General features: G+C 57.0%; 10 protein-coding genes across 10 annotated transcripts; 5 read left to right on the top strand and 5 right to left on the bottom strand.

Moving 5' to 3' along the window:
• Positions 1-265: 265 nt before the first annotated feature.
• Positions 266-3,344, top strand: MKK02DRAFT_31838 (uncharacterized protein; the record flags this gene model as incomplete). Its single annotated transcript, XM_053088383.1, has 5 exons — positions 266-352; positions 451-1,509; positions 1,955-2,062; positions 2,110-3,240; positions 3,297-3,344. The coding sequence occupies 5 exons, from the start codon at positions 266-268 to the stop codon at positions 3,342-3,344; spliced, it is 2,433 nt and encodes an 810-aa protein (XP_052948178.1).
• A 381-nt stretch (positions 3,345-3,725) lies between these two features.
• MKK02DRAFT_42788 (uncharacterized protein) lies at positions 3,726-5,116 on the top strand (the record flags this gene model as incomplete). Its single annotated transcript, XM_053092161.1, has 4 exons — positions 3,726-3,812; positions 3,944-4,426; positions 4,470-5,057; positions 5,108-5,116. The coding sequence occupies 4 exons, from the start codon at positions 3,726-3,728 to the stop codon at positions 5,114-5,116; spliced, it is 1,167 nt and encodes a 388-aa protein (XP_052948177.1).
• Positions 5,117-5,603: 487 nt separating this feature from the next.
• On the bottom strand, positions 5,604-7,609 carry MKK02DRAFT_42787 (uncharacterized protein; the record flags this gene model as incomplete). Its single annotated transcript, XM_053092160.1, has 4 exons — positions 5,604-6,218; positions 6,265-6,500; positions 6,545-6,920; positions 6,968-7,609. 4 exons carry the CDS (start codon positions 7,607-7,609, stop codon positions 5,604-5,606), a joined length of 1,869 nt encoding a protein of 622 aa, XP_052948176.1.
• A 775-nt stretch (positions 7,610-8,384) lies between these two features.
• On the bottom strand, positions 8,385-9,860 carry MKK02DRAFT_42786 (uncharacterized protein; the record flags this gene model as incomplete). The annotated part of the gene is made up of 6 exons (XM_053092159.1): positions 8,385-8,487; positions 8,531-8,838; positions 8,883-9,047; positions 9,096-9,398; positions 9,447-9,689; positions 9,741-9,860. The coding sequence occupies 6 exons, from the start codon at positions 9,858-9,860 to the stop codon at positions 8,385-8,387; spliced, it is 1,242 nt and encodes a 413-aa protein (XP_052948175.1).
• Positions 9,861-10,199: 339 nt separating this feature from the next.
• On the bottom strand, positions 10,200-11,696 carry MKK02DRAFT_42785 (uncharacterized protein; the record flags this gene model as incomplete). Its single annotated transcript, XM_053092158.1, has 6 exons — positions 10,200-10,293; positions 10,342-10,655; positions 10,705-10,869; positions 10,918-11,220; positions 11,286-11,537; positions 11,583-11,696. The coding sequence occupies 6 exons, from the start codon at positions 11,694-11,696 to the stop codon at positions 10,200-10,202; spliced, it is 1,242 nt and encodes a 413-aa protein (XP_052948174.1).
• A 971-nt stretch (positions 11,697-12,667) lies between these two features.
• Positions 12,668-14,601, top strand: MKK02DRAFT_10347 (uncharacterized protein; the record flags this gene model as incomplete). The annotated part of the gene is made up of 11 exons (XM_053085499.1): positions 12,668-12,780; positions 12,831-12,999; positions 13,055-13,075; positions 13,129-13,220; positions 13,270-13,438; positions 13,492-13,595; positions 13,641-13,762; positions 13,815-14,046; positions 14,096-14,176; positions 14,230-14,352; positions 14,433-14,601. Coding segments are annotated over 11 exons (1,395 nt in total), but the record flags the coding sequence as incomplete, so codon positions are not given.
• A 232-nt stretch (positions 14,602-14,833) lies between these two features.
• On the bottom strand, positions 14,834-16,483 carry MKK02DRAFT_42783 (uncharacterized protein; the record flags this gene model as incomplete). Its single annotated transcript, XM_053092157.1, has 4 exons — positions 14,834-15,519; positions 15,579-16,233; positions 16,285-16,364; positions 16,426-16,483. 4 exons carry the CDS (start codon positions 16,481-16,483, stop codon positions 14,834-14,836), a joined length of 1,479 nt encoding a protein of 492 aa, XP_052948172.1.
• Positions 16,484-16,744: 261 nt separating this feature from the next.
• On the bottom strand, positions 16,745-17,684 carry MKK02DRAFT_42782 (uncharacterized protein; the record flags this gene model as incomplete). The annotated part of the gene is made up of 2 exons (XM_053092156.1): positions 16,745-17,030; positions 17,179-17,684. The coding sequence occupies 2 exons, from the start codon at positions 17,682-17,684 to the stop codon at positions 16,745-16,747; spliced, it is 792 nt and encodes a 263-aa protein (XP_052948171.1).
• A 680-nt stretch (positions 17,685-18,364) lies between these two features.
• Positions 18,365-19,106, top strand: MKK02DRAFT_42781 (uncharacterized protein; the record flags this gene model as incomplete). The annotated part of the gene is made up of 5 exons (XM_053092155.1): positions 18,365-18,481; positions 18,723-18,818; positions 18,878-18,901; positions 18,964-19,024; positions 19,081-19,106. The coding sequence occupies 5 exons, from the start codon at positions 18,365-18,367 to the stop codon at positions 19,104-19,106; spliced, it is 324 nt and encodes a 107-aa protein (XP_052948170.1).
• Positions 19,107-19,667: 561 nt separating this feature from the next.
• Positions 19,668-21,983, top strand: MKK02DRAFT_22541 (acyl-CoA dehydrogenase/oxidase; the record flags this gene model as incomplete). Its single annotated transcript, XM_053086582.1, has 13 exons — positions 19,668-19,727; positions 19,785-19,930; positions 19,984-20,092; positions 20,151-20,431; positions 20,500-20,656; positions 20,720-20,811; positions 20,861-20,930; positions 20,991-21,176; positions 21,247-21,314; positions 21,364-21,502; positions 21,583-21,712; positions 21,779-21,878; positions 21,950-21,983. The coding sequence occupies 13 exons, from the start codon at positions 19,668-19,670 to the stop codon at positions 21,981-21,983; spliced, it is 1,572 nt and encodes a 523-aa protein (XP_052948169.1).
• Between the last annotated feature and the right edge of the window lie 87 nt (positions 21,984-22,070).

Here is a 22,070-nt window from a genome sequence, read left to right as displayed (position 1 = left end):
TGTATATATGTAATGATCCCAGTCAGCGCTCTCCAGTATGCCTTACGCCTCCTCGAGACACGAGGCGAGTGGTGGAACACGCGCAGGAGGATCCGCCTGATATCAGATAGCCGGCCTGGGCGAGGAATGAGGAGCAAAAAGATGACGTCAGCGCCATGGCGACGCGACTCAGCCATCAAACGACCGTTCTCTCGACTCTCTCTGCTCTTTCCTTGCCTCTTCCCTTTCTTCGCCCCTCATCGGATCCTCAGCATTTCGGCTCAAAATGCCGCCGAAGAAGAGGTCCGGAGAGGGAAAACAGGTGGAAAGCAAAGCGCAGACGGGCAAGGATCGAGGAGCTACCTCAGGTCGCGTCAGTATCTGATTCTTCGCCTTTTCTCGTCCTTTCGCCCTACACAGCCGACACCTTGTCTCGCAGGCCAGATGATGGACCCCGTGCTGACGATCTAGACGTCCGAACAGAAAATCTCATCCTCTCCCGGCGAGAACACCACCTCCGGCCGTGGCAAACGCGCACGAGCCAACGCCGATACCTCGGAGGCGACCGAAGCCCTTACCCCTCTTCCCCTTCAACACAGCCTGCCCGGGATCCTCGACACCTCCGCCTTCCCTCACATCTTTGAGCTCATCATCGACAGCTCTTCACCCGCTGCTCTCGCCCTACTTTTGCGGTGTTCAAAACAGACCTTCGAACTCGCCGCCAAGCGGCTGTACCGCGATCTGCAGGTTACACCCCAACAGTTTGCGTCTATCCTCGACGTGGTCAAGTCCAAATCGGGCCGTCTAGTGGCGTTCGGTCAGCTAGGGCGGTGCGCCCCGGGTAGGATTCGCCAAGCTCTTAGCTGCGTCCGAAGCATTCGCTTCTCAACCAGGACTCACGGGTACGGTCTTGCAACAATTCCCAGCGGCTGCCTAGACCTTCTTCACACCGTATCACTCACCTCGGAGGCCTCCACCTACGCCGCCTTGGACCGGATATTCAACACCTGTCGATCCCTGCGCCAGGTGCTGGTACGCTTTCCTCGGTCCGATCTCGGCAGCATGGTTGCCGACTTAGGATACGGCAACAGATCGTTGAAGAGTGCCACAGCGCTCATGCCCATCTCGTGGTCTATGACCGACTCCTCCAACGTCAAGTTTTATTCCGGGGCCACCGTCATGTCGGTTCTCCGCGTGTTCCTACCACGACTGTCGGCGGCCGGGACGCTTCTGCCTTGTCTATCCTCGACGGCATGGGATCGGCACTTCGATACCGTGCTTGACATCCCAGCAATCTCGGTCTGTATCGTCGGCGCGGAATATTACGGATACAGCGCAAACGATCTTGCTGCCCGCATCGAGGGGTACCGCTCTCGCCGGCCGCGCTACGTCGAGGGGTCCCTGTCGTTCAAGACATTCATCGAGTGGCTGGAGGAACAGGAGCCTGGGGTGGTCTTCACGGCGGAGGAGGAGCTGGAGCTGAGGGAGGCGGATCGGGTGCTTCTGGAGAGCGCTGCGGCCTTGCGGCAAGTGAGTTGATCTAACCGTGTCTCGCTTTGAAGAGTACGCTGACATATGCAGATCCACCAGTAGACCTTCCAGTCAACATACTCTCTTCATGAAAGGCGGATACCGAGATATGCGAGTACAATGCGAGCTTCGGCGAAGGTCCGGACGGGCAACGGGCGTAGGAAGCGAGGGTTTACGGAGTCAAGCAAGAATGAACTGTCCATACATGTATATCGAGATGAACTCAACCGTCCGGCCGCCTCTCTCAGGACCTGGCGTCGCCAGCCTTGAGTCGTTCAACCGAAACGCCCATTGGGACGCGAGAGATCAGGCCTTCAGGAATGAGGAGTTCGAACATGATGTCATCAGCCTGACTCATCCAAAGCTCAAAGTTTGATGAATCACGTCTTCCCCTCGTCTTAGCTCTTCTCATATCACCATCTACATCCGCAAGCACATTAATCAGAGACTATGCCGGCTACAAGGGGCTCGCAGAAGAAGACGAAAGTGGCGGGCAAGGGACAGAAAGGAAACGGAGAATAGGGGTGCCGCTGCACGCGTGGGTATCTCACCTGTCAGTCAACATTGTACCTCATGGGATCCGTTCACTACACCTCCCAGGCAGGATACTTCACTGAAGAGACAGAGTACGACCAAGAATCCCGCTATTCCGCTATCGCAACCCCCATTACTCCTGCTTCCAAGCGCACACGAGCGGAATTCACCCCTACCACCCTCGAAACCGATACCCCTTCTTCAATCCGTCATACACCTCCCGGCACCCTCAACGCTTCCTCATATCTCCACATCTTCGAGCTCATCATCGACTGCTCTTCCCCTCCCGCTCTCGCCCTACTCCTTCGGTGCTCAAAATCCACGTTCGAGTTCGCAGCCACTCGACTATACCGGAATCTACGGGTATCCAAGCCGAAATTTTTGGATATGCTCGAAACATGCTGGCCAAGGTCCAATCGCCTGACAGCATCTGGGAGAGGGTCGCTGGGGCGGTCGAGCGCGACCATGCGACAAGCTCTGGGTCATGTACGGACCCTTTGCTATACGGATGAGACGCACGCGTACTCCTGCTCCCAACCCGCAATTCCGCCCGGATGTCTCGATCGCACGCACACTATGATTGCCAACTCTTCGCATCCCGGCCTCATGTGGTTTGCGTTCAATGGCCCAGACATCCTTCACACGCATCGGAACATCACCCACGTCTTCGTTCGGATGTTGCGCAGTGCATCATCTGCGTGGCCGGCGCAACTCAGTCTCGACCACCGTCCGACCTCGGTCACAGATTTGACACTCCTTCTCCCACTTCCGGCCTTTCTCGACGTTCCCTTATTCTCCCCCCTCAGCGAGTCCTTGAGCGTCAAGCTCAAGCTTTTCACTCACGTCCTATTACCAACATTTCCGTCCGGAAAGGCGCCAGCTACAGTTCTCGGCTCGTCCGCTACGACAGGGGTCTGGAACCGAATCGTGACACAGATACTTATTCCACGGCCGAGATATGCCGTCCGCATTGTCGGCGCCGAATACTACGGCTACACCGCTGCGGACCTGGCGGACCGTCTCCCCATTTACCGCGCTCGACGGCTGGATTTTGCCGCCGGGGCTCCTCTTATCTTCCAAACCTTCCGAGAATGGCTGGACGAGCAGGAGCACGGCGTGGTTTTCAGCGCGCAGGAGGAGCTGGAGCTCAGGAAGGCGGACAAGGCGCTGGTAGCCCGGGCGTTTACGGAGTCCGAGGTGAGCAGAACTCGGAACTCTCAGAGGCGATTCAGGGGAGAACCTGACGGGTATAGGACGATCGATACGGACTGGCTGGGACATGGAACAAGATGCAACATTGAGGTGGAGACGAGAAGATGGGGTCAAACGGAGACGGGGACGGAGGTTATGGAGTATGGGAGCGGGCACGAGGGAGATGGCATATGCGGATTGAGAGGCGAAGGAACGGATACGTGAGATTGTGTACCAAGGGAAGGAGCTGGGTGTACACTATCACACGTCATGAGAGTAAACAGTGATAGCGACTGTCCCTGATCGGGCACAAAGGGGCCGCCTGTGCAGTATTCTGCGATAGCTCATACTGGTCGCCACCGGATTCAGAAAGAGGCATAAAAGTTTTGTTAGGACGAGGAATGTGGAGCTGCGGTAAGACCAGCTCCATCCGGTCTTTCTTTCTCCGACGATACATACCACTCCCACTGTGTGGTCAGCTCGGTCCAATCATGCCGGCCAAGAAGAGAAGCTCAAAGCGCGTCGTCGCGACCAAGGTGAAAGCAGCGGAGAAGCCTGAGCAAAAGGCGGCAATCAAGGTAAGGTATCGCGTCCCGCTTCCTTCCCTCCCCACACTCCAGCCTGTTGTCGGCATGTACCTGTGGACCAGCTGCTTCAAGGAAGAGACCCATGCGATCCCAGTTCAAGAGCGACCTGACTGACGCATTAGCCTCCCTCGTCCGTCACTCATGCGCCCGTCACAAAGCCGCTGGACGTCCTCGCGCACCCCCTGATCCTCTCCCTCATCATCGACCACTCTCCCCCTTTCACCCTCGCCACCCTACTTCGCTGCTCCAAGCAACTCTTCCAGTTCACCGTACCCTCCCTCTATCGCGCCCTTCGCGTCACGTCCAAGCAGCTATCGAGCATGCTGGACACCGGTCGGGCGGCCAGCAAACGGGGCGCGTCCTCAGGTCTCCTCGGTAGATCCTTCTCGCCTTACCTGCGGGAGGCACTTCAGCACGTCCGGTCGTTGCAGTACGTCGACTTTGACCAGCGCGTCGCATTTCCGGCGGTCCCACGAGGGTGCCTCGACGACATCCAGACGGTCGTCGTCTACCCCGAACTTACTACCTACCACTTGTGGGACTGGCGCTTCGAACTCCCTTCGGGCCCTTCGGGCCTCCGATCCCGGACCAAGACAGCGCATTTGGTGATACACCTCACTCGGAAACAGGTGGAGCACCTGATTCGAGAGCCAGAGGCGGAGGCGGAAACGGACCATGCGGATGTGGCCTTTGGGTTTCGACCGGACCTACAACATCGGAAGCTTGACTGGCGCCACCTTGCTGGTGCCCCTCGCGTGGCGCTTGGAAAATATGCCGCAGTTCATCGATTGTGATGACAATGGGTCCGGCGTCCTGGAGTCTATAGTCCTCTTGCCGCCGAAGGGGTCAGAGAAGACGGTCACTGGGTGGACCGACTCCGAGATGGGGAAGTCTGTCATCGCGGCGCGGCGGGGCAGCTGGATGATCGACCTCGTCAAGCGATCATACTATCACCCCATTCGTATCGTCGCGCCCAGAAGCTTCGGCGTCGCCTTCCACCTCGGACGCGAGGACATACAAGCCGCGGTGGAACGCTTCCGCGGCCCTGACTGGGGGGGATACGCATGCCACGGCGGGAAACTCGACGTCCCCAAATACTCCATCACTTTCGTGCCGTTCATTGAGTGGCTGGACGAACAGGAGCAGGGGTCTATCTTTACATTGGAGGAGGAGGCGGAGCTCAGGGAGGCGGATAGGGAGTTGACAGAGCACAGCGCGGCCGAAGCGCAGAAGCTGGTGGGTCCCCCTCATTCTTTACGCGAAATGCAGGAGAGCTGACTGTTCAGGCCACCTAATATCAACCCAGTGATCCGGTATGGCGTTAGCGTGTAGGCGATCTGCAAGGCTCGAGCAAAATCGTAGAGGCGGAAGATGGCAGTGGGGTGGATCTGGATCGTAAGGCGGTGGTAAAGGCGGGTGCAAGGGGGATGTGTGCATCATGAACTCTCCTTAGACAATTCGCGTTGTAAATGTTTTCTGGTCTTTACGGTAGGTAGCAGTGAGCGCCTCCATGCTGAAGGAGGACATGTAACAGCTGGATGCGTATGAGAAAGGCAGATCACTCGAGCGACCGATGCTTGACATGTAGCCATACTTTGCAGTACGATGATGTATGAATCGAGGCGAACTTAAATTGTACATCCCTGATATACCGGAAGTGATGACTAGAGTACGAAAAAACGAAGCATAGGTCACCTTCCTCAGCCACGAGTCAATACTGATACACCCCCGCCTGGTCCTTCCTTTTACCACCCTCGCACTATCCCACCCTGAACCCCTCCCTCACGCCGTCCTCGTCGTATCCACACTACTCCGCGCCGCCCCCGCCCCAAACGCCGGCTCTGGCGTTAACGGCGCCATATCCAGACTTATCCTCGGCACCGCCGACCCTGGCGCCGAACTAAGCGGACTAGATGTAACCGTGGCCGTCGACGAGCTCGTAGTTGGTACAAGCGGGCTCGACGGATTTGGGCCAGGCGAGTGGTCCACGCCTCCGGCCGGTAAGTTCGAGGACGAGCTCGCCCCGCTTCCCAGTCCACTGCCCATCCCCATCCCGGCAATACTTCCCCGCCTCGATGTGTCCGGCGCAAACGTCACCCGCTGGCTCGCATTACTTCCTGACCGACTCCGATTCCCAAATTTGCTAAACAGCTTGGAGGTCGCCTTCTCCTTAACTGGCGCAGGAGGTTGGGAGTTGGATCCCTCCGTTCCGGCTCGACGGCGGAATGAGGAGGTGGAGGTGCTGGGTTCGCCGCTGGGGATGGGGGTGGTAGAGCCGGAGGTGTTTGTGGGAGGGGGTCCGCCACCGAGGTTGGTTCCTGGTTCCACTGTCGTCTGTTTCCGCTGATGCTCTTCGTGGTCGATCACCGATAATCTCATCGCCTCCATGATCATAAGCTACGAGATCAGCTCAAATCCACCGAAAGTACTGGCGAGGACTGACCTCTTCCAGATCTCGCTCTCGTCCAGGTGCAGCTCGTCTCCTCCTCGATCCATTCTCATCCGTCCCCGTCCCGATCGACATGCTGAAATCCGCTGTGCCCGTCGCGCGAGACGAGGTGAAGCCGATAGGTACGAGTCGATCTCCCACTTGGCGCATGACGATCCGCCTCGACGCCTTTCGTGCAGCTGCAGCCTTGACAGCATTCAGCTTGTCCTCCCAATCCGGCCTGATTTCGTCTGCTTTGTAAGCTTTGCCCGGTGGGGGAAGCGGCAGAACTCACCGATGGTGACCACCTGCTTATCCTTCGCATTCACACTCTTCCGCCTGACCGTCTCCTGCACCTTTGGCGCCATTCCCGGCCCCATGCTCAGATCCGCATCATCATCATCCCCCAGACTCAATGCCTGGCTGAACCCGCTCGTCGCGCCCTCCGGAGAAGTAGCGAGGGCCGAGGACGACATGGACCGCTGGGTCGATGTGGGTGTGGGTGGCCGTTCATATATTACCCCGAAATCCGTTTCCATGCAGTAGGGACAGCAGGCGGGGTCGGATTCCAGGTGGGTGAGGGTAGCATCGCCCCGTTTGATTTGGACGAAACATTCTGTGCAGAGGGGTTGTTGGCAGCATCGCGAGGTGTTGATATTTGGGGGATAGTTCTGGAATCAGCTCATGTCCAGTTGTATAGGCAGACATTCCTACTCACGAGGAAACATATAGGACACTCTGTAGCGTTCAAGTAAGCCCTCTTCTCCCTGTCTAGCACCGCCTCCCTTTCTTCCCTCTCCCTTGCCGCCTTGGCCTTGTTGATGCCCATCTTCTTGGCCACTGAGCCCACCCCGCCCGGCTGTGCCTTATCCTCCTTCATCCGCTCCGTCACGCTATTGCTCACTCCTCCCTCGAGATCCGCCGCCCTGACCTCATCGACCACCTTGGATATATCGTCGAGGGACCAGTCCTCCTCGTAGTCCTCCAGGCCGCGGTAGAAAGGCGCGAGCTTGGCCTCCATGATGAGTCGCGTGACTACCGTTTTTGAGTAGTCGTGTGCTTGCGGGTGGGAGAGGGCGTGGGGGTTCTGCGGCGATAGATGACCAGCATGAGGGAGGAGTAGGGGCGTGGATGGTGCGGGCGGCGAGGGGGGGTGAGCGGGTGGGGTGAGGCCTGAGTGGAAGGCAGGGCGATCGGAGGTTGAGGTGGATGGGGCGCCGGACCCTGCGGTAGTGATGGGTCGCGAAGAGGAGCGAGGGAGGGTGGCGGATTGAGATGCGCCAGGCGCGGTAGCGCTAGTGGATGAGGCACCCGGGTTCGGCGACCCGGGGTTCGAGGGGGACGACGAGGAGTTGCCCATCCTGCCTATCCACTAAGGAATGGTCCGAGCTGAGATAGTAGAGGGCACTCCTTGTAGAGTTGTTGAAGCGAATAGGACCGAATGTGGCGACGCGTTCAACCGATTTCTCGCTCGTCGAAGGAGGGATGAGCCTAAGAAGCATGAGCATGGCGCTAAAGGGACATGGCCAATGAGCTCGGACAAAGAAAGCCGACTTACTGATAAGTCACTCCAGAGCGATGAGCAGGGGATTATACCAATAACGATGAAGTAGGAGCTGATGGATGACGGTCGTCGACAAAGTGATCCGGTGCTGTGAGGTAGTGTCAAGCTGAAACGTAGGAGGTAGTCAGCAGAGATGAAGCTGAAAGATCTGGAAGTCCGGGCCGAGCTAAGCGGCGTCGTCCGGAGATGCGGTGCTCAGCGCTCAGGCTTGCTGGGCTTTCCTTGCTAGATCTCTGGTGTGCAGTCGGGTAGGGGTATAGATGAACAAGACAAGATGGGCGGGGATGAAAAATAGTACAATATGCAGGCTCGTCGTCTGTTCGGCCGTTGTCGCTGCCCAACGGGGTCTCCTCGCCGAGTCGCTATCGGAGGATGACGTTTCCCCGCTGACGCGACTGCGCATCCGTAACGGGAGCTATTATGGAGCCCCATTTCACGTTGGGGTGCCGATGATCAAGGCACCTCGATTGCCTCTTCGCAGGCCGACGAGCAGGTAGAGGATACTATGGGATACATGGCAGGCTGGTGCAGCTACAGAAGCGCGAAAGATAGCTCGTGTCGATACTCAGAATCAAGGAGTGATCGGCCGCTTTTCGTCGGCCGTCTCTGCCCCCACCTCCTTCCCATCCTCGTCCACCTCCTTCACGGTTTCCAGGTCGATCTCGGGCCGGTATCTGGCTTATCAGCTGCGCCACTTGCGCTGAAGGCCATACTTACTTCTCGGAATAGTTCCACCAATCCTTAAAGTCTCCCCGGAAGAAAGTATACACCGCCGTCCCGCCCACGATGGCCGGTATAGCCATGAGAAGCAGGAGCAAGTGATCGGCGGCGAAGTTCTCGCTAGACGTGTAATACGACCAGGCATCGGCGGTCAGGCAGCAGGCGATGAGTGCGAAGATGGTGAATCGGTACAAGGGCAGGGCGGGGACTGCGGCTTTGTGGTTGACGAGGACGGCCTCGCCAGGTGCTGAGGGGGTCGGAGCGGATGCGACACGGGAGTGCTCATACCGCATGTTGACTTGCATCTGCGAGGTCAGTGCAAGATATGAACCGGTCAGGGAAGACTTACAAAGGCGCCAGGGATGGAATAGATCAGGTTGAAGCTGACCACGGCCATGATTCTGAGCAACCATGGCGCGGGGTAAGCCTTGGCGAATTCCGCCATGTCTTGAGGGGACGACTTCTTGCCGGTGCCAACGAGAAAGACGATACCGTAGACGAAGGCGAAGAGTAGCTGAGTTGCATCAGCTAAGTGATGAAGAAGCAGTGCCGAATGACTCACGATAACTCCCGCTTGGAGCATGACCAGTACCTTCATCTTGAACTGAGGCGCGTACCAGCTGACGAGCGCCGATATGATCTGCGCGGCGCAGGCGAGGGGGAGGAGGTCGCTACTGCCGAAGTATGAAGACGTGAGGAGGAGCGCTGAGCAGAGGAAGCCAGCGAAGAGGTTGACGTGGGGGTTGGTCCACCGGTGACCAGACGTCGGGCCAACTGTCTCCACCTCAAAGTCCCAATTCTTGGCGTCGTTGCTTCTCCGTAGTCTGTGAACAGAGCGGGCGCGGGGGAAGATGCCATAGAGCGCCTGAGAAGGTGTCAGTAATCGCCAAGCTCTAGGCCTGACGTCACTTACGGAGGCAAAAGCTTTTGTCCACACCCACATCATGATCCCGAGCCATAGGCCGTCGATAAGGTAGTGCGGAATAAGAGCGCCCTTCTTGAATGCACCGAGCAGTCCCGGCACCGGCATGATCATCATCCCTATGTTGATAGCATTGTTCTTCCATCGCTGCTGCCATGTCCTGGGGACGGGCGGCTTTGGCGCGGTCTTGACGACTGTCGTGGGCGGGCTAGCTTGCTTGATCGCTGTCCAGAGCTGGAAGTCAGCGAGTCTCGCCATGGATGTCATGCATGAGCAATGACTTACAGCCAGCTGCCGCTCGCAGCATAGTTCAATTGCTCCAATGCAGAAGAGCTGAGTGAGGATCCTGATCCCGAGGGACGGATTCCAGGTAAAGTCGGCGGCTGAGGTTGCTGCAGTGGACATATCGATGATGGGTTGGAGTACGATGTCAGCGTGAGCTGCATAGTGCGCTGGCTTTGGCCGCGGCGGCACCGCAATGCAGGCGCTCCACAAACAAGAAGATGCCAAGTGGACGGAGTTACTACCTTGGGTCTAGCGCACATTGAAAGCGGCAGGTTCGGCAGCTCGGAGCGGCTTGAAACGAGGAATGCTGGCCGGTCGATATCTGCCCTATGCGCTACGCGATGAGTGGCATGGATCGGTATGACACAGGGTACATAGCGAGCAGGCGGAACTGTGTACAATATGCAAATATAGGAACGAGAAACTTCGAGCTCTGTGACTGGATGAAAGCCTCAGGCCTCAGGGCGTGACCGGTCGCTTCTCGTCTACCGGGATTTCCCTCCCATGCTCGTCTACCTCCGTTACCGTCTCCAGGTCAATGTCCTGTCGGTAGCTATGCAATCAGCTTCAGCTTCCCATTTGAGGGTACGACCTAGCTTACATCTCGGTATAGTTCCACCAGTCCTTCAAGTCTCCGCGGAAGAAGGTGTACACCGCCGTCCCGCCCACAAGAAGCGGTATAGCCGTATTGATGATGATCATCTGGTCGACCGAGAAGTTCCTGCTGGCTCCGAAGAACGACAAGGAATCGGCGAGCGAGCAGCTTGCAATCAGAGCTGCGATGGTGAATTCATACAGAGGTAGCTTTGGCTGCGGGGCCTTGTGGTTGATCGATACCGGCTCGCCGGGGGCCGAGGGGATCCGGATGGAAGTGGGTGCGACGCGGGTGTGTTCATACCGCATATTGAACTGAATCTGACGATATCAGCTTGGGCATTCTAGGTCGATCTCGCGATTCACTCACAAAGATGCCAGGGACACAAAAAACCATGAGTGAGCTGACAATGCTCGTAATGCGAAGTAACCAGGGGGACGGGTGCCCATCCGAGGATGACTGTGTCTCAGGCGGGATAGATCTGTTGTCCTGCCCGAACAGGTACGCGAGACCTCCGATGACGACGAACAGAAGCTATGATGCGTGAGCTAGTGTCCAGCAACGACATCACACGCAACTCACGACAACACCGAGCTGGATCATGACTATCGCCTTCATTCGGATTCTTGGCGCATGCCAGCCGACCAGAGCCCATACGACCTGTGCGGCCCAAGCGAGGGGGAAGAGCTCTTTACCGTCAAAGTACGCCGAGATGAAGAGGAGCGTGGCGCAAAGGAACCCTGCGACCTTGTTGACTTTGGGGTTACTCCATCGGAAGCCAGAGGTAGGTCCGTCGGTGACCTGCTCAAAGGCCCACGTCTTGTCGTCATTGTTCTGGCGCAGTTTGCGGATGGTCCGAGCGGGCGGGAAGATGCCATACAGCGCCTGTGACTGGTCAGCATGTATACCAGGTGGTTGACTGCCGATGTTATTTGTGAAGAGGCACTGACTGTAGCGAAAGATGTGGTCCACATGTGCAGCATGAAAAGACCCCACGGGCCGTCAACGAGACAAAGCTGCATGATGCCGCCCTCGTTGAACGGACCGAGCAGCCCCGCCATAGGTAGCAGGAAGGTTGCGAAAATGAGGAAGGCGGATAGCCGGCCCGACCATTGCTCCTTCCAAGTCTTGGCCACTGTCGGCTCTGGCGTAGTCTTGCTCACTGTCGTCGGCGGGGCGGCCTCATTGAATGCAAGCCATCGCTGATTGTTAGCGAGTACTCATCACTGATACGTTGGGTCACTTACAGCCAGCTGTCGCTCACTACAGAGCTTGATGGCTCCAATGCATAGGACCTGAATGAGTACTTTGGCCCCAAGGGATGGGTGCCAACTCGTGGTGTCGGCCGACATAGCAGGCATGTCGGTGTAAGTGGTATGCAATGATCAGTCTGACTATACTGTTGCACCGAGTAGACTGTGTTTTGAGTGAGCTGGGGCCAGCTGTGCTCTCGCATGCTGTACCTGCGCTATCCGCTTTGCGTGCTCCACAGTGAACGCTCATAATAGAACGCCTGAGGAAGGTGCACTAGTTGCCACATCGGGAATTTTAGCCGAACTGAGCTAAATTGAGATCGGACCCGGACCCGACCCGGGGCTGAAACAGAGGAATGCTGATCGCGTCTGTGCTCCTGTCTGTGCTCTTCTCCTGTTGTCCCATGTCTTGCTCGTCTCAAGCCATGTAAAAGACATCAGACTACACATCTCGGAGAGAGGATGAGTGGATTGCCACTCAGCCACAGCCCTTACTCTGTAAGTTCCATGGTAAGCGGACATCCTTTGAACCTAATACCCCCTTTAACGCGGTCGTGTGTGTGTCTGATAACTGTGTTTCGAGTGATCGCTTCGCTTCCCGTACCGGACCAAATTTTCGGGTCTGTGCGGCGCGTTGATGACTTATTGTATCGCTTCGATATAGTTCATTAGATGCTCGATCTCCCTTTGCCTTTGTACTCTGTCTATATAGCTTACACCTCTCACACGCTGCTCACTAACCGATGTTCCGCCCTTTCCAGTTTCGCATCAGACTTCCCCCCTCCCCCGACCCATCAGGCTCCACCTATACTTCCCGATCCTCCTTATTCCGCTTCCGACCGACCCGGAGACCGCCCTTCGCCGTCCTCATCCTCGCCTTTACCCTCCTTTCCGGTATCTACTTTACCGTCCTCCACACCCATCCCACCGGACATCTCTACACGGCAAGCACAGATGCAGCGAGCAATGATGCGCCTGGAGGCTGGGGAGAATGGGTCGAGTGGGGCGAGCTGGGGGATATAGGCAGTCGGCTGGGATCTACCTTTGAGAAGGGGAAGGAGGTATTGGGGGTGGGGAGCTGTAGGGGATGGGATCCGGAGCAGGGGGAGGAGAATGATCCGGAGGGATGTCTGAGGGCGAGGCAGTATAGGCAAGTACAGCGGGTATTGAGGAGGGAGAATCTGCGGGAACAGTCAGCTTACATGGTCACTTGTCTTTAGGGGACCCAAGCTGACTATGCAGCCAACACTGGTGGTTCACATACGAGCCGAACGTCGCTACTCTATACAACCTCACTCGATGCTTCCTCCCTACCGACCATGCGAACTACACTCGCTGTCCAGACAGGCCGGTGATTGTCAACGGTTACTGGTGGTCCGCCATGACCATACATCACGGTACTTCCGGCGAGGTAAGCTGGTCCTCTCACGCGTGCAGGAAGCGGAGCCGTAAGCTGATATCGATAGGTCATATGGCAAGAATCAGTCGTGAGCTCTCTGGGTCCCATTGCCCTGAAAAGACCCCAAGCTGACGGAGGTAGCTCAAGCAGTTCGAGTCATACGGGATCATGACGCTCTTCGTAGGGGCTTATGAGAACTGGATCACCGTCGCCGAGATGATGCCCAATGTCTAGTGAGCTGTCTGTCTCCTACACTCCAGGATGATGATAGCTGACAAGCAGCCGCTTCGTCTGGGCCCCCGAGCTGGAAATCATCTCGTGCTTCACCGACCCCCGCTGTGTTGCCGCAGAACACTACGTACCGCCACTCGACGCTGAGGATCTGAGCCTGTCGGTGCCGAATGAAGAGAGAGGGGTGATCCCGATCTGGCGTCTCCAGATAGTCGACTATGTGAGCTGTGAAGTTTGTCTCGTCGTGATGATGAGAAGAGCTGACACTCCCAGTGGGGCTCGTTACCGAAAGAGGTATCGAATAACGACTGGTACTGGGGCTTGACGGAACACGGGGAGTGGTCATACCATTCTCTCGGTACAGCGTGGATATCGACGTGAGTTGCCGGATCTTCCTGACCAACTTAAAGCTGACACTTCAGACCGTGGCCTATGCCAAATCACGTTCACCTTCCATACTCAATTGAAGAGTACTGCCTGAGCATACCTGTCAAGCCGCACGATGAGCGGAACAACTCCGTCCTCATCTTCGCCAAGCGGTCCAGTCAGTCAACCTCTCCATTCAGCGTTATCAAAATTCAAGAGCTGACATCCAGGCTACTTCCACCTCCCCCATATGCCGCCAAAACACTTCTGGACCGACCTGTCCCGCGAGCCCAACTTTGACCTGCTCTCAACGGCGGACGATGAAGCGGGCAAACCGATGCCCGAGGGACTCAGCACACTCGGTCGGCAATCGCGCGAGGCATACGAGGATCTCGTCGGTAGCTCCAAGGTGCTGCTCGGGATGGGTCACCCGCCGATCTCACCGAGCGTGTATACGGCCTTGTCAGTTTGTTTGTGTCTCACTCTGGCGCGATATCAGCTGATACTGCAGATGTCAAGGCACGCCGGTCGTTCTGCCTTATCGAGCTCTGGAGCTGAATTTGTGGAAAGGAGGATTTGAGTACTATGCTGGGTCAGTTATTTGGTTGCTATCATTTGGAATCAGCGCTCTAGCTGACATCATAGGTATTATCAGCATGGACCCGCCATGGCGATCGGACCACCCTACGTCTACTCGTACCAGCAACAGAACTATACGATGCTGTTGGAGATGGTCAATAAGGCGCTGGTCACCCCGATCGAGCGATAGTGAGTCTATCCACCGCGATTTTCTCAGCTTCCGTGTCTGCCATGATGATGGAGAACAAGGGCCTAAGCTGATACGGTAGTATCCCCGACGACATGAAATTGCCCTACGCCCTCAAACAGTCCAAAGCCTTCCTCAACCGCGATCTACACGCCATGTTCCGCAAAGTCCTACGGAAGAACGGCGGGCAGGTGCCCCGTCTCAAGGCCGGCGCGAGGGAACGGTGTGCCGAGATCAATCGATGTGAGAAGCCGCTGAAAGCGGGGAGGGTGCCAATGACGCCGGAGCGAGCGAGGGTCGTCTATGCCACGGTGGCACCGGCGGGGGTAACTGCGGTGGAAGCGGTAGTCTAGAGGCTAGGCGGGAAGGGCGTTCCCATGTCGCCCCGTCAGGGAGCAGTGCATCGCTTGTAGTATATCTAGTCAAATACCATTGTGGATGCTGTGTATATGCTATGCAAGATATATTTGGGCAAAATGTGGTCTAAGCAGGAATCCCAGATGCCCCAGGAACGACTCGTCCATCCACGCCCGCCGTTCCCTTTCCTTTCCTACCCTTCCGCCTGCCGACCCTGTCCTCCTCTATCACCTCCACGATCTGCTGCTCGACATACGCCCAGCCTGTACCTTTCTTGGCGGCCTTCAAATCACCCCAGGGCCTATCCTCCGCCTCCCGCCATTTCAGAGTCTTCGCCAGCTCCTTCTCGACCCTTGCCGCCTCCAACGGCGGGGACCTCGGCCTTGCAATCACCGCCTCCGAATACCGTTCTGGCTCGGCCGGAGCTGCCGGGACGACAGGATACGTCGTTGTTGTCGTCAATGTGATCCGTCCTTTTCCTTTTCCGATCGTCAACACCTTATGACCCGCCTCTGAGGACGCTGCAGTGGAAGCAGGTGGGGCGCCTGCCGTACCGGCGAGATAAGGGAATGAAGCTGCCACTTCGGCCTTCCGCTGGTCCGCCCGCTTGATCTCCTCCCGCGCGTACTGCTCCGCGGCGAGTGTATCCTCGATTTCGGTTTGGACGCGCTGGAGAAGCCGCGCGAGGGCCGAGGGGGTGATGAGTGGTCGGAGGCAGGATGGGCAGGCGCGGTCGGGAGGTTGGGTGTGGCATTGGATGAGACCGCAAGCTGCGCATTGGGGTGTGTAGGCTGAGAGGGGGTGTAGGCGGGCTGAAGAGTCAGCTAGAATCACAGATGACATGTGGGCAGATAGGGAGGGGGACACTTACCCTGACAGAAACACTCCTTCCCCTCATCTACCCGCTTCACCTTCCCCTCACTCCTCTGCATAACCCTCAGATCCTCCAAGATCTTTTCCAGCTTCTTAACCGCGCCCGACTTGGGCGCGTCCCATATCTTCTCCTTCTCCACCGCCCTCTGCTTGCCCTTCTGACTCGCGCTGGCTCCACTCGCGCGCGCATCGAGAATCGTCACTGCTCCAGCATGACGCATAGGCTGTTGGCTTCTGGGCGTGGTAGATCCGCTCCCTCCACCGACAACGCCAGTACCTGTACTCCCGTGCCGTACCGATCCGCCAAACGACGATTGGTCCGCATCCCGGTTCTTCTGGTACACCTTTCCACCGCCGCTCCCGAAGGCCGCTTCGAGCGCATCGGGGATAGCGTGTGGAGGCGGCTGACGATTGAAGCCAAGTCCTCCGCCGGACGAGGATGAGGGTCCTGGGCCGGAACGACCAGATGCGGCGGACACCGAGCCAGATGCGGAGGCGGCGCTGCTGCTGTATGGCCTGGCAGGTTGGGAGAAGAGTGGCTTGACCGGACCAGCAGGGACCGTGGGCGCTTCGACAGTGGGGAGGCGAGGGAATTGGTGGGAGAGGTATTTGGAGATGAAGGCTTTGGTTTGGGGGCCGGGACCGAGGAAGTCCTGAAATGTCAGCTTGAATCTCACATGAGTCAGGGAAAAGTCTTAACTTACTTGAAGATGGGCCTTGAGCTTCGCTTCGGATGTGTAGGTCTCCAAGTCGGGGATGACGAGCTGAGAAATCGAGTCTTGGTCTACGCCGACGAGTCAGTCTCTTCTTGCAGTTCACCTTTCATGGCGAGCTGAGGAGCTTACCAAATCCTAGCAGCTCTGCAAGATCTTTGACTATCCAGGCTGGTCTATCGGGCGCCATCTTGTTGGGTGAGCCGGTCGCTATGGAGGAGATGCACGAGTGAAGAGCAAGCAGGTAAAGCCAAAAGTATGGTTGATGTGGCAGCCCGGATCCGACGAAACTGGCCCCGGAACCAACTTCCCGAGTCCAGCCACCATGTCGAGCCTTGCGTCGAGCCACCTCCTGCTCATGCTTGACCTCATGTGTGCACCTGTTGTAGATGCTGCATATCCTCTAGGCTCTCTGTCCCGACACCTATGCTCTACCTAGATGCAGCACTATCTAGATATCCCAATCCTCTTCCTTGTGGCAAATGAGCTCCTTGACCGCCTTCACCTCCCGCCAGACCCGCAGAGCGGACAACTTCCCAAAAGCGGCCATGGTCGCGGGGACGCGTACCAATCTTGCACCCATCCCAGTGTCCTTGTTCTTGACGATTTGAGGAGAGGAGATGGAAGACGAGGAGGATTTTGAAGCGGGTTCTGGCGGAGGAGTGGGGCTTCGGAGATGCATCAACGCCAGGCGATTGCGCCGACTGTTGAGCTTCTTCTGAAAGTGGCTACGCGTTCTGCCTGTCAGCTCGGACTCCCATACCAGTAGGAAGGCGTACGAACATGGATGCAAGCCCCATAGTTAGGCGATACACAGAGCCGGGGGCCTTGTATATCCCTCTCCCTGTATGCCACACCACACACATCACTGGATTTCTGGCCCACTTTTGCCTCTTTGCCCGCTTCGCCCGAGTCCTTTCCACCTTTTCCCAGACCGCCTTGGACGCAAGAGACTGCCTGATCTTCCTATGTCCGCCCCGCCTTATACCGTGCGGCTCGGCGGTACGTCGCTGAGCCGAGCTGGCCGTATTATGTCGAGCATGGTCCAAGTCTGGGTGACGGTCCGACTGCGAGACTATGGCTAGATCCAGCTGGGCTTGGAGGTCGAGCGGGGCTGGAGGGGGAGGAGGAGCGGCGCTGTATGCGGGGGGAGGAGTGAGGGCTGGTTTGGGGGAAGGGATCTTTCGAAGGTGGGATCCGAGGTTCTCGAGATACAGCTCGAGCTCCTCCAGCTCATCTAGGAGTACCTTCCGCTTGGGGTCGTCTACGGACAGGCCGCCGATGAGATCCGCGAGGTCGTCATGGTAGGGGAGGGAATTGGGGAGGGTGGGGTATGAGCAGAGAGGGGCTGTACGGCGAGGGGGAACACATGTAATCTTGCCTGGCGGCATTGTAGATCCAGGATGGGGTACTGGGAGTGGGGGAGGAGGTGAGAGGAGGTGATGGGACGGCAGAAGCGGTGGGTGATGATGAGAGCAGGGACTGGATGGATAGAGAGCAGAGGATGGTGTCCCCCCTAAGATCTTATAGCTGATGATCCGCCTTCTCTCTACGTAAGTAAGGAGGCGGGCAGGTACAGAGGCTGGCTACTTATTCCCCAAAGATTTTGCTGGGAGCCGGCGAGGATCCTAGCCATCACGGCCAGATGTCTCAGGCGTTGATGAAATAAGGCACGCGCTGTACTCATCTCTCATGATCAGCGGGATATAGGCAAGCATGCCTGCCATGGTGACCTCAAGGGTATTCATTGTGCCGAGGTGTCCTTGAGCTCATTCAAACGTACTGCCGCGGGTGTAACGCTGCAATCGCTATGAGTTACAGGGCGACTCATTCCTCCCGCCACTTTCCTGCCACCACAAGACAGTCGCGTCTACCCATCACCACGTGGTAATCCGTCGACCGGCATGTCCCGCTTTGGTCGTGACGTCACTCCCTCCGAGGAAAGCCGACCAATTCTAGCTGGCCTGCAGCTGGCAGTCAGCGAGGTTGCAGCGAATATAGATCTGCTTTCACCCTACATCTATCATATACAACTCCTTGTCTAACTCCCATAGACCCATCCAGCAACACAATGTCCTTCTCTATGCGCCTCCCTGCTCGTCTGATCGCTGTCCGCCCGGCACCCGTCGCGCGCGTGTACGCCCGGGCTATGTCTTCCGGTTCCGCTGTCCACGGACAGGACCCCAAGGTGAGTCTCAGTCCTGCTGCTGTCCCGAGGACCTAGAGCAGAGGGTGTAGGAAAGCCGGGCTAGGGCATGGGAAATCGCTGGGGATGCGCGTCCGGTCTTAGGAAAGGAGCGGGATTGCTCACATGCGGAAAAGAATGTAGCTGACAGTTGCCTCCTATTCGAATTGCATTCTTCGACGCTTTATCCCCTCGCATGCTCATGCTCAACACCTATATCTGACCTGATGTCACCGCGTAACAGACGCTCGAGACGGAGAAGAAGCGCAACTTGAAGGGCGAGCAGGACTCTTCAAACCCGCACCCAGAACACGCTCCGGGATGGAACGAGAAGCTTGCTGTGAGTGTCGTATCCTTTCCTCTCGCTCAATGCGGACGAGATCGTATCTAATATCATAGTCTGACTCTGAGGCCGCCGTCAAGGTCAGCTTGCTCCCGCACTGTCATGGCGGCATGGAATAGTAGGGGTCTAAGCTGATGTATAGGCCGACCAGGCTGCGCCGAGCGGTGGGCCAACAAAGGCAATGCAGGACCAGACTGTCAAGAGTGAGTTGCACGGTCATTTCCACCGTTGTGGACTGGACGGCGAGCTCATGTTGTAGAGACACACGACCACCACGGCCAGTAAGCGGGTCGCAAGGAAGGAGTGAACCAAAGTGTATGTCGGTCTTTTATGCTGGACATGCTCGTAGGCTGACCTTTGCAGACGGAAGAAGAGGTAGCAGATGTGCTCAAATGTCCAATGAACTGAATGCAGCGAGCATGTATCGATGTCGTCGCATTACTGTGATTACACCCCTGCGCGCAGTCTCTTCTCATCCCACCGATCCCGATTTCACTCGATTTGGGGGTGGTCCGTGGCCCTTGCGTTTGTTCGATTAGCTGTTTCATGCCAATATCCCCCTGCTACAAATGTCTCCCGCTATGTCTCATTAGCATCCCATTGCTTGAGTGAAGCATTCCTCGGCTGGAGGAGTTAGGCGTGCTGTGATTGGGCACAGCCCAAGACGCGTGGGAACCGGCTGAAATGGACGGGCAAGTAACCGGTGGCGAGGTATTTGTTTGATCGTTCGCTCAACAAGCTTCCTTTTTGCTCTTACCATCGCTCTTCCACCCCTCTCCTCTCCCTCAGTCGCAGCGTACAATACCCACCCTTACATCCCACAGTATCCAAATCGACCAAAGCACAATGGCGACGCAGCAGCAAACCACCTCGCTCAAGGCGATGAAGGCCGATGAAGTGGCCAAGGTCAGTTCTCCGCCGCTTACCTGTGCCGAGCAAGCAGTCCCAATCTGACCTATGTAGCACAACAAGGAAGGCGATCTCTGGGTCATCGTCGATTCGATCGTCTATGACCTGAGCAAGTTTGGGGCTATGCACCCCGGTGGACTGGGTGTCTTGCTCGATGCCGAGGTGGCGGGGCAGGACGCCACCACTGTTTTCTATGGCTTGTAAGCTACCTTCCCCCCAGCCGGCAATGGCGGGACGAGGAGCTGACAAGCAGGCACCGCTCCGAGATCCTCCAGAAGCCTCAGTACCAGCGTCTCAAGATTGGTCAGATCGAAGGCCAGAGCCCCAAGATCCAAGTCATGCGTCCTGGAGATATCTCCAAGGTCAGCTCTTGTGCTCGCAGCTCTCCGCAATCGAGGTGCAATGAAGCTGATGCTCTAGGTACCCTACGGCGAGCCCACCTGGCTCACGCCCGAATTCAAATCGCCATACTACTCGCCCTCGCACCGCGCCCTCCAAAAGTCCATGCGGACCTTTATCGACGAGGTCATCACGCCCGACGCGCAGGCATGCGAGGAGAGCGGCAAACGCGCGTCCAAGGAGGTCTTGAGTGCGATGGCCAAGAATGGGATGAATCGGATGCGGCTCGGTCCGGGAAAGCATCTGCATGGCAAGGAGTTGATGGGTGGGGTGGTCAAGGGGGAGGAGTTTGACTACTTCCAGTACGTTCAGACCTGGTGCTCCTCGACTTGGGGAGAAGGATGATACGGGATGATCGCTGATAACTTAGCGAACTTATGATCAACCAGGAGCTCGCGCGGATAGGTGCGAGGGGATATGGTGACGGTCTCAACTCGGGAATGGTCATTGGTCTTCCGCCTATCCTCAACTTCGCCAAGGAGCCGTTGCGGTCCAAGGTGCTCGAGGAGGTGTTCAGTGGGGAGAAGGTATGTCTGCTGTCCAGGCCCTTAGCTTGTCGTACGTAAAGAGTGTACTAGCTGACGCTGTAGTCGATTTGTCTCGCCATCTCTGAGGCATTCGCTGGATCTGATGTCTCGGGTGTCAGGACCACCGCGACCAAGAATGCGGATGGCAAGACCTGGTGAGCTCACCATCCGCCATCTTCTGGATGAACTGAGCTGATCAAGAAGGACCATCAACGGGACCAAGAAGTGGATCACGGGCGGTATGCACTCGGACTACTTTACCGTCGGCTGCAAGGTGAGCTCACCTCTTCCCCCAGGGCTGCATCGCAGAAGAGTTCAAAGCTGATATGGCTAGACCGACGGCGGCCTCACCGTCTTCCTTGTCCCCCGTATCGAAGGCGTCGAGACCAAGCCCATCAAGACTTCGTACTCGCCTTCCGCTGGAACAGCTTACATTACCTTTGACAATGTCAAGGTACCGGCTGAGAACATGCTTGGTCCCGAGGATGGGGGCTTGCTCGTCATCTTGTCCAACTTCAACGTGAGTTCTTGCTCAGCTAGGTCCTCCAGGTCTCCGCACCGCCAATCGTACGATCGAGCTGACCCTATAGCACGAGCGTTGGGTCATGTGCTGCGCGTCCGCCCGGTCTTCCAGGATGGTCGTGGAGGAATGCCTCAAGTGAGTTGATCGCTGCTTTGCCGCCTGAGCACGAGAGCTAACAAGTAAGGTGGGCTTCTCAGCGATACGTCTTTGGCAAGCCTCTCCTCGCTCAAGCAGTCATCAGGCAGAAGTTTGCCCACATGATTGCCAAGGTCGAGGCAACGCAGGCATGGCTCGAGAACATCACCTACCAGATGAACAACATGGTATGTTCCCTCTGTCTCCTCGCCTTACCTAGTCTATTCCCGTTCGTCAGGCTTGAAGGACAGTGTAGCTGACATGCTAGTCATACAAGGAACAGTCCAAGAACCTTGCTGGACAGATTGCGTTCCTCAAGATGCAGTCTACGCGCTTCGCGGGCGAGATTGCGGATGACGCGGTCAACATCTTTGGTGGTCGTGGTCTTACCAAGACTGGTATGTTTCATTGCAGCTGCAGAATCACGAACCGCGTGTGGATGGAACTGAAGCTGATACCGACAGGTATGGGGAAGCAGATTGAGCAGTTCCAGAGGACACAGAAGTTTGATGCGATTCTCGGTGGTGCGGAGGAGGTATTGGGTGACCTTGGTGTCAGGCAGGCGTGAGTATCTCTTTCGGTTGAACATCTCGATCCGGGTCGGATAGTAGGAAAGGCATAAGCTGATCAAGCAGGATGAGGAAGATGCCCGAAGGTGTCCGCCTGTAACGCGCCACCTTGTCGTACCGCCCCTTCTCGTTCCCGCTTTTTGAGTCGCTCTCGCAGCGTTGTAGTCTGTATGTTGTTCATACCTGT

The sequence above is a fragment of the Dioszegia hungarica genome, assembly GCF_025882075.1.
Source record: "Dioszegia hungarica strain PDD-24b-2 chromosome Unknown MKK02contig_6, whole genome shotgun sequence".
In the NCBI taxonomy this organism is placed as follows: Eukaryota; Fungi; Basidiomycota; class Tremellomycetes; order Tremellales; family Bulleribasidiaceae; genus Dioszegia; species Dioszegia hungarica.
Note: the sequence above shows the minus strand (reverse complement) of the source record. Positions and strands in the feature narration are given on the sequence as shown.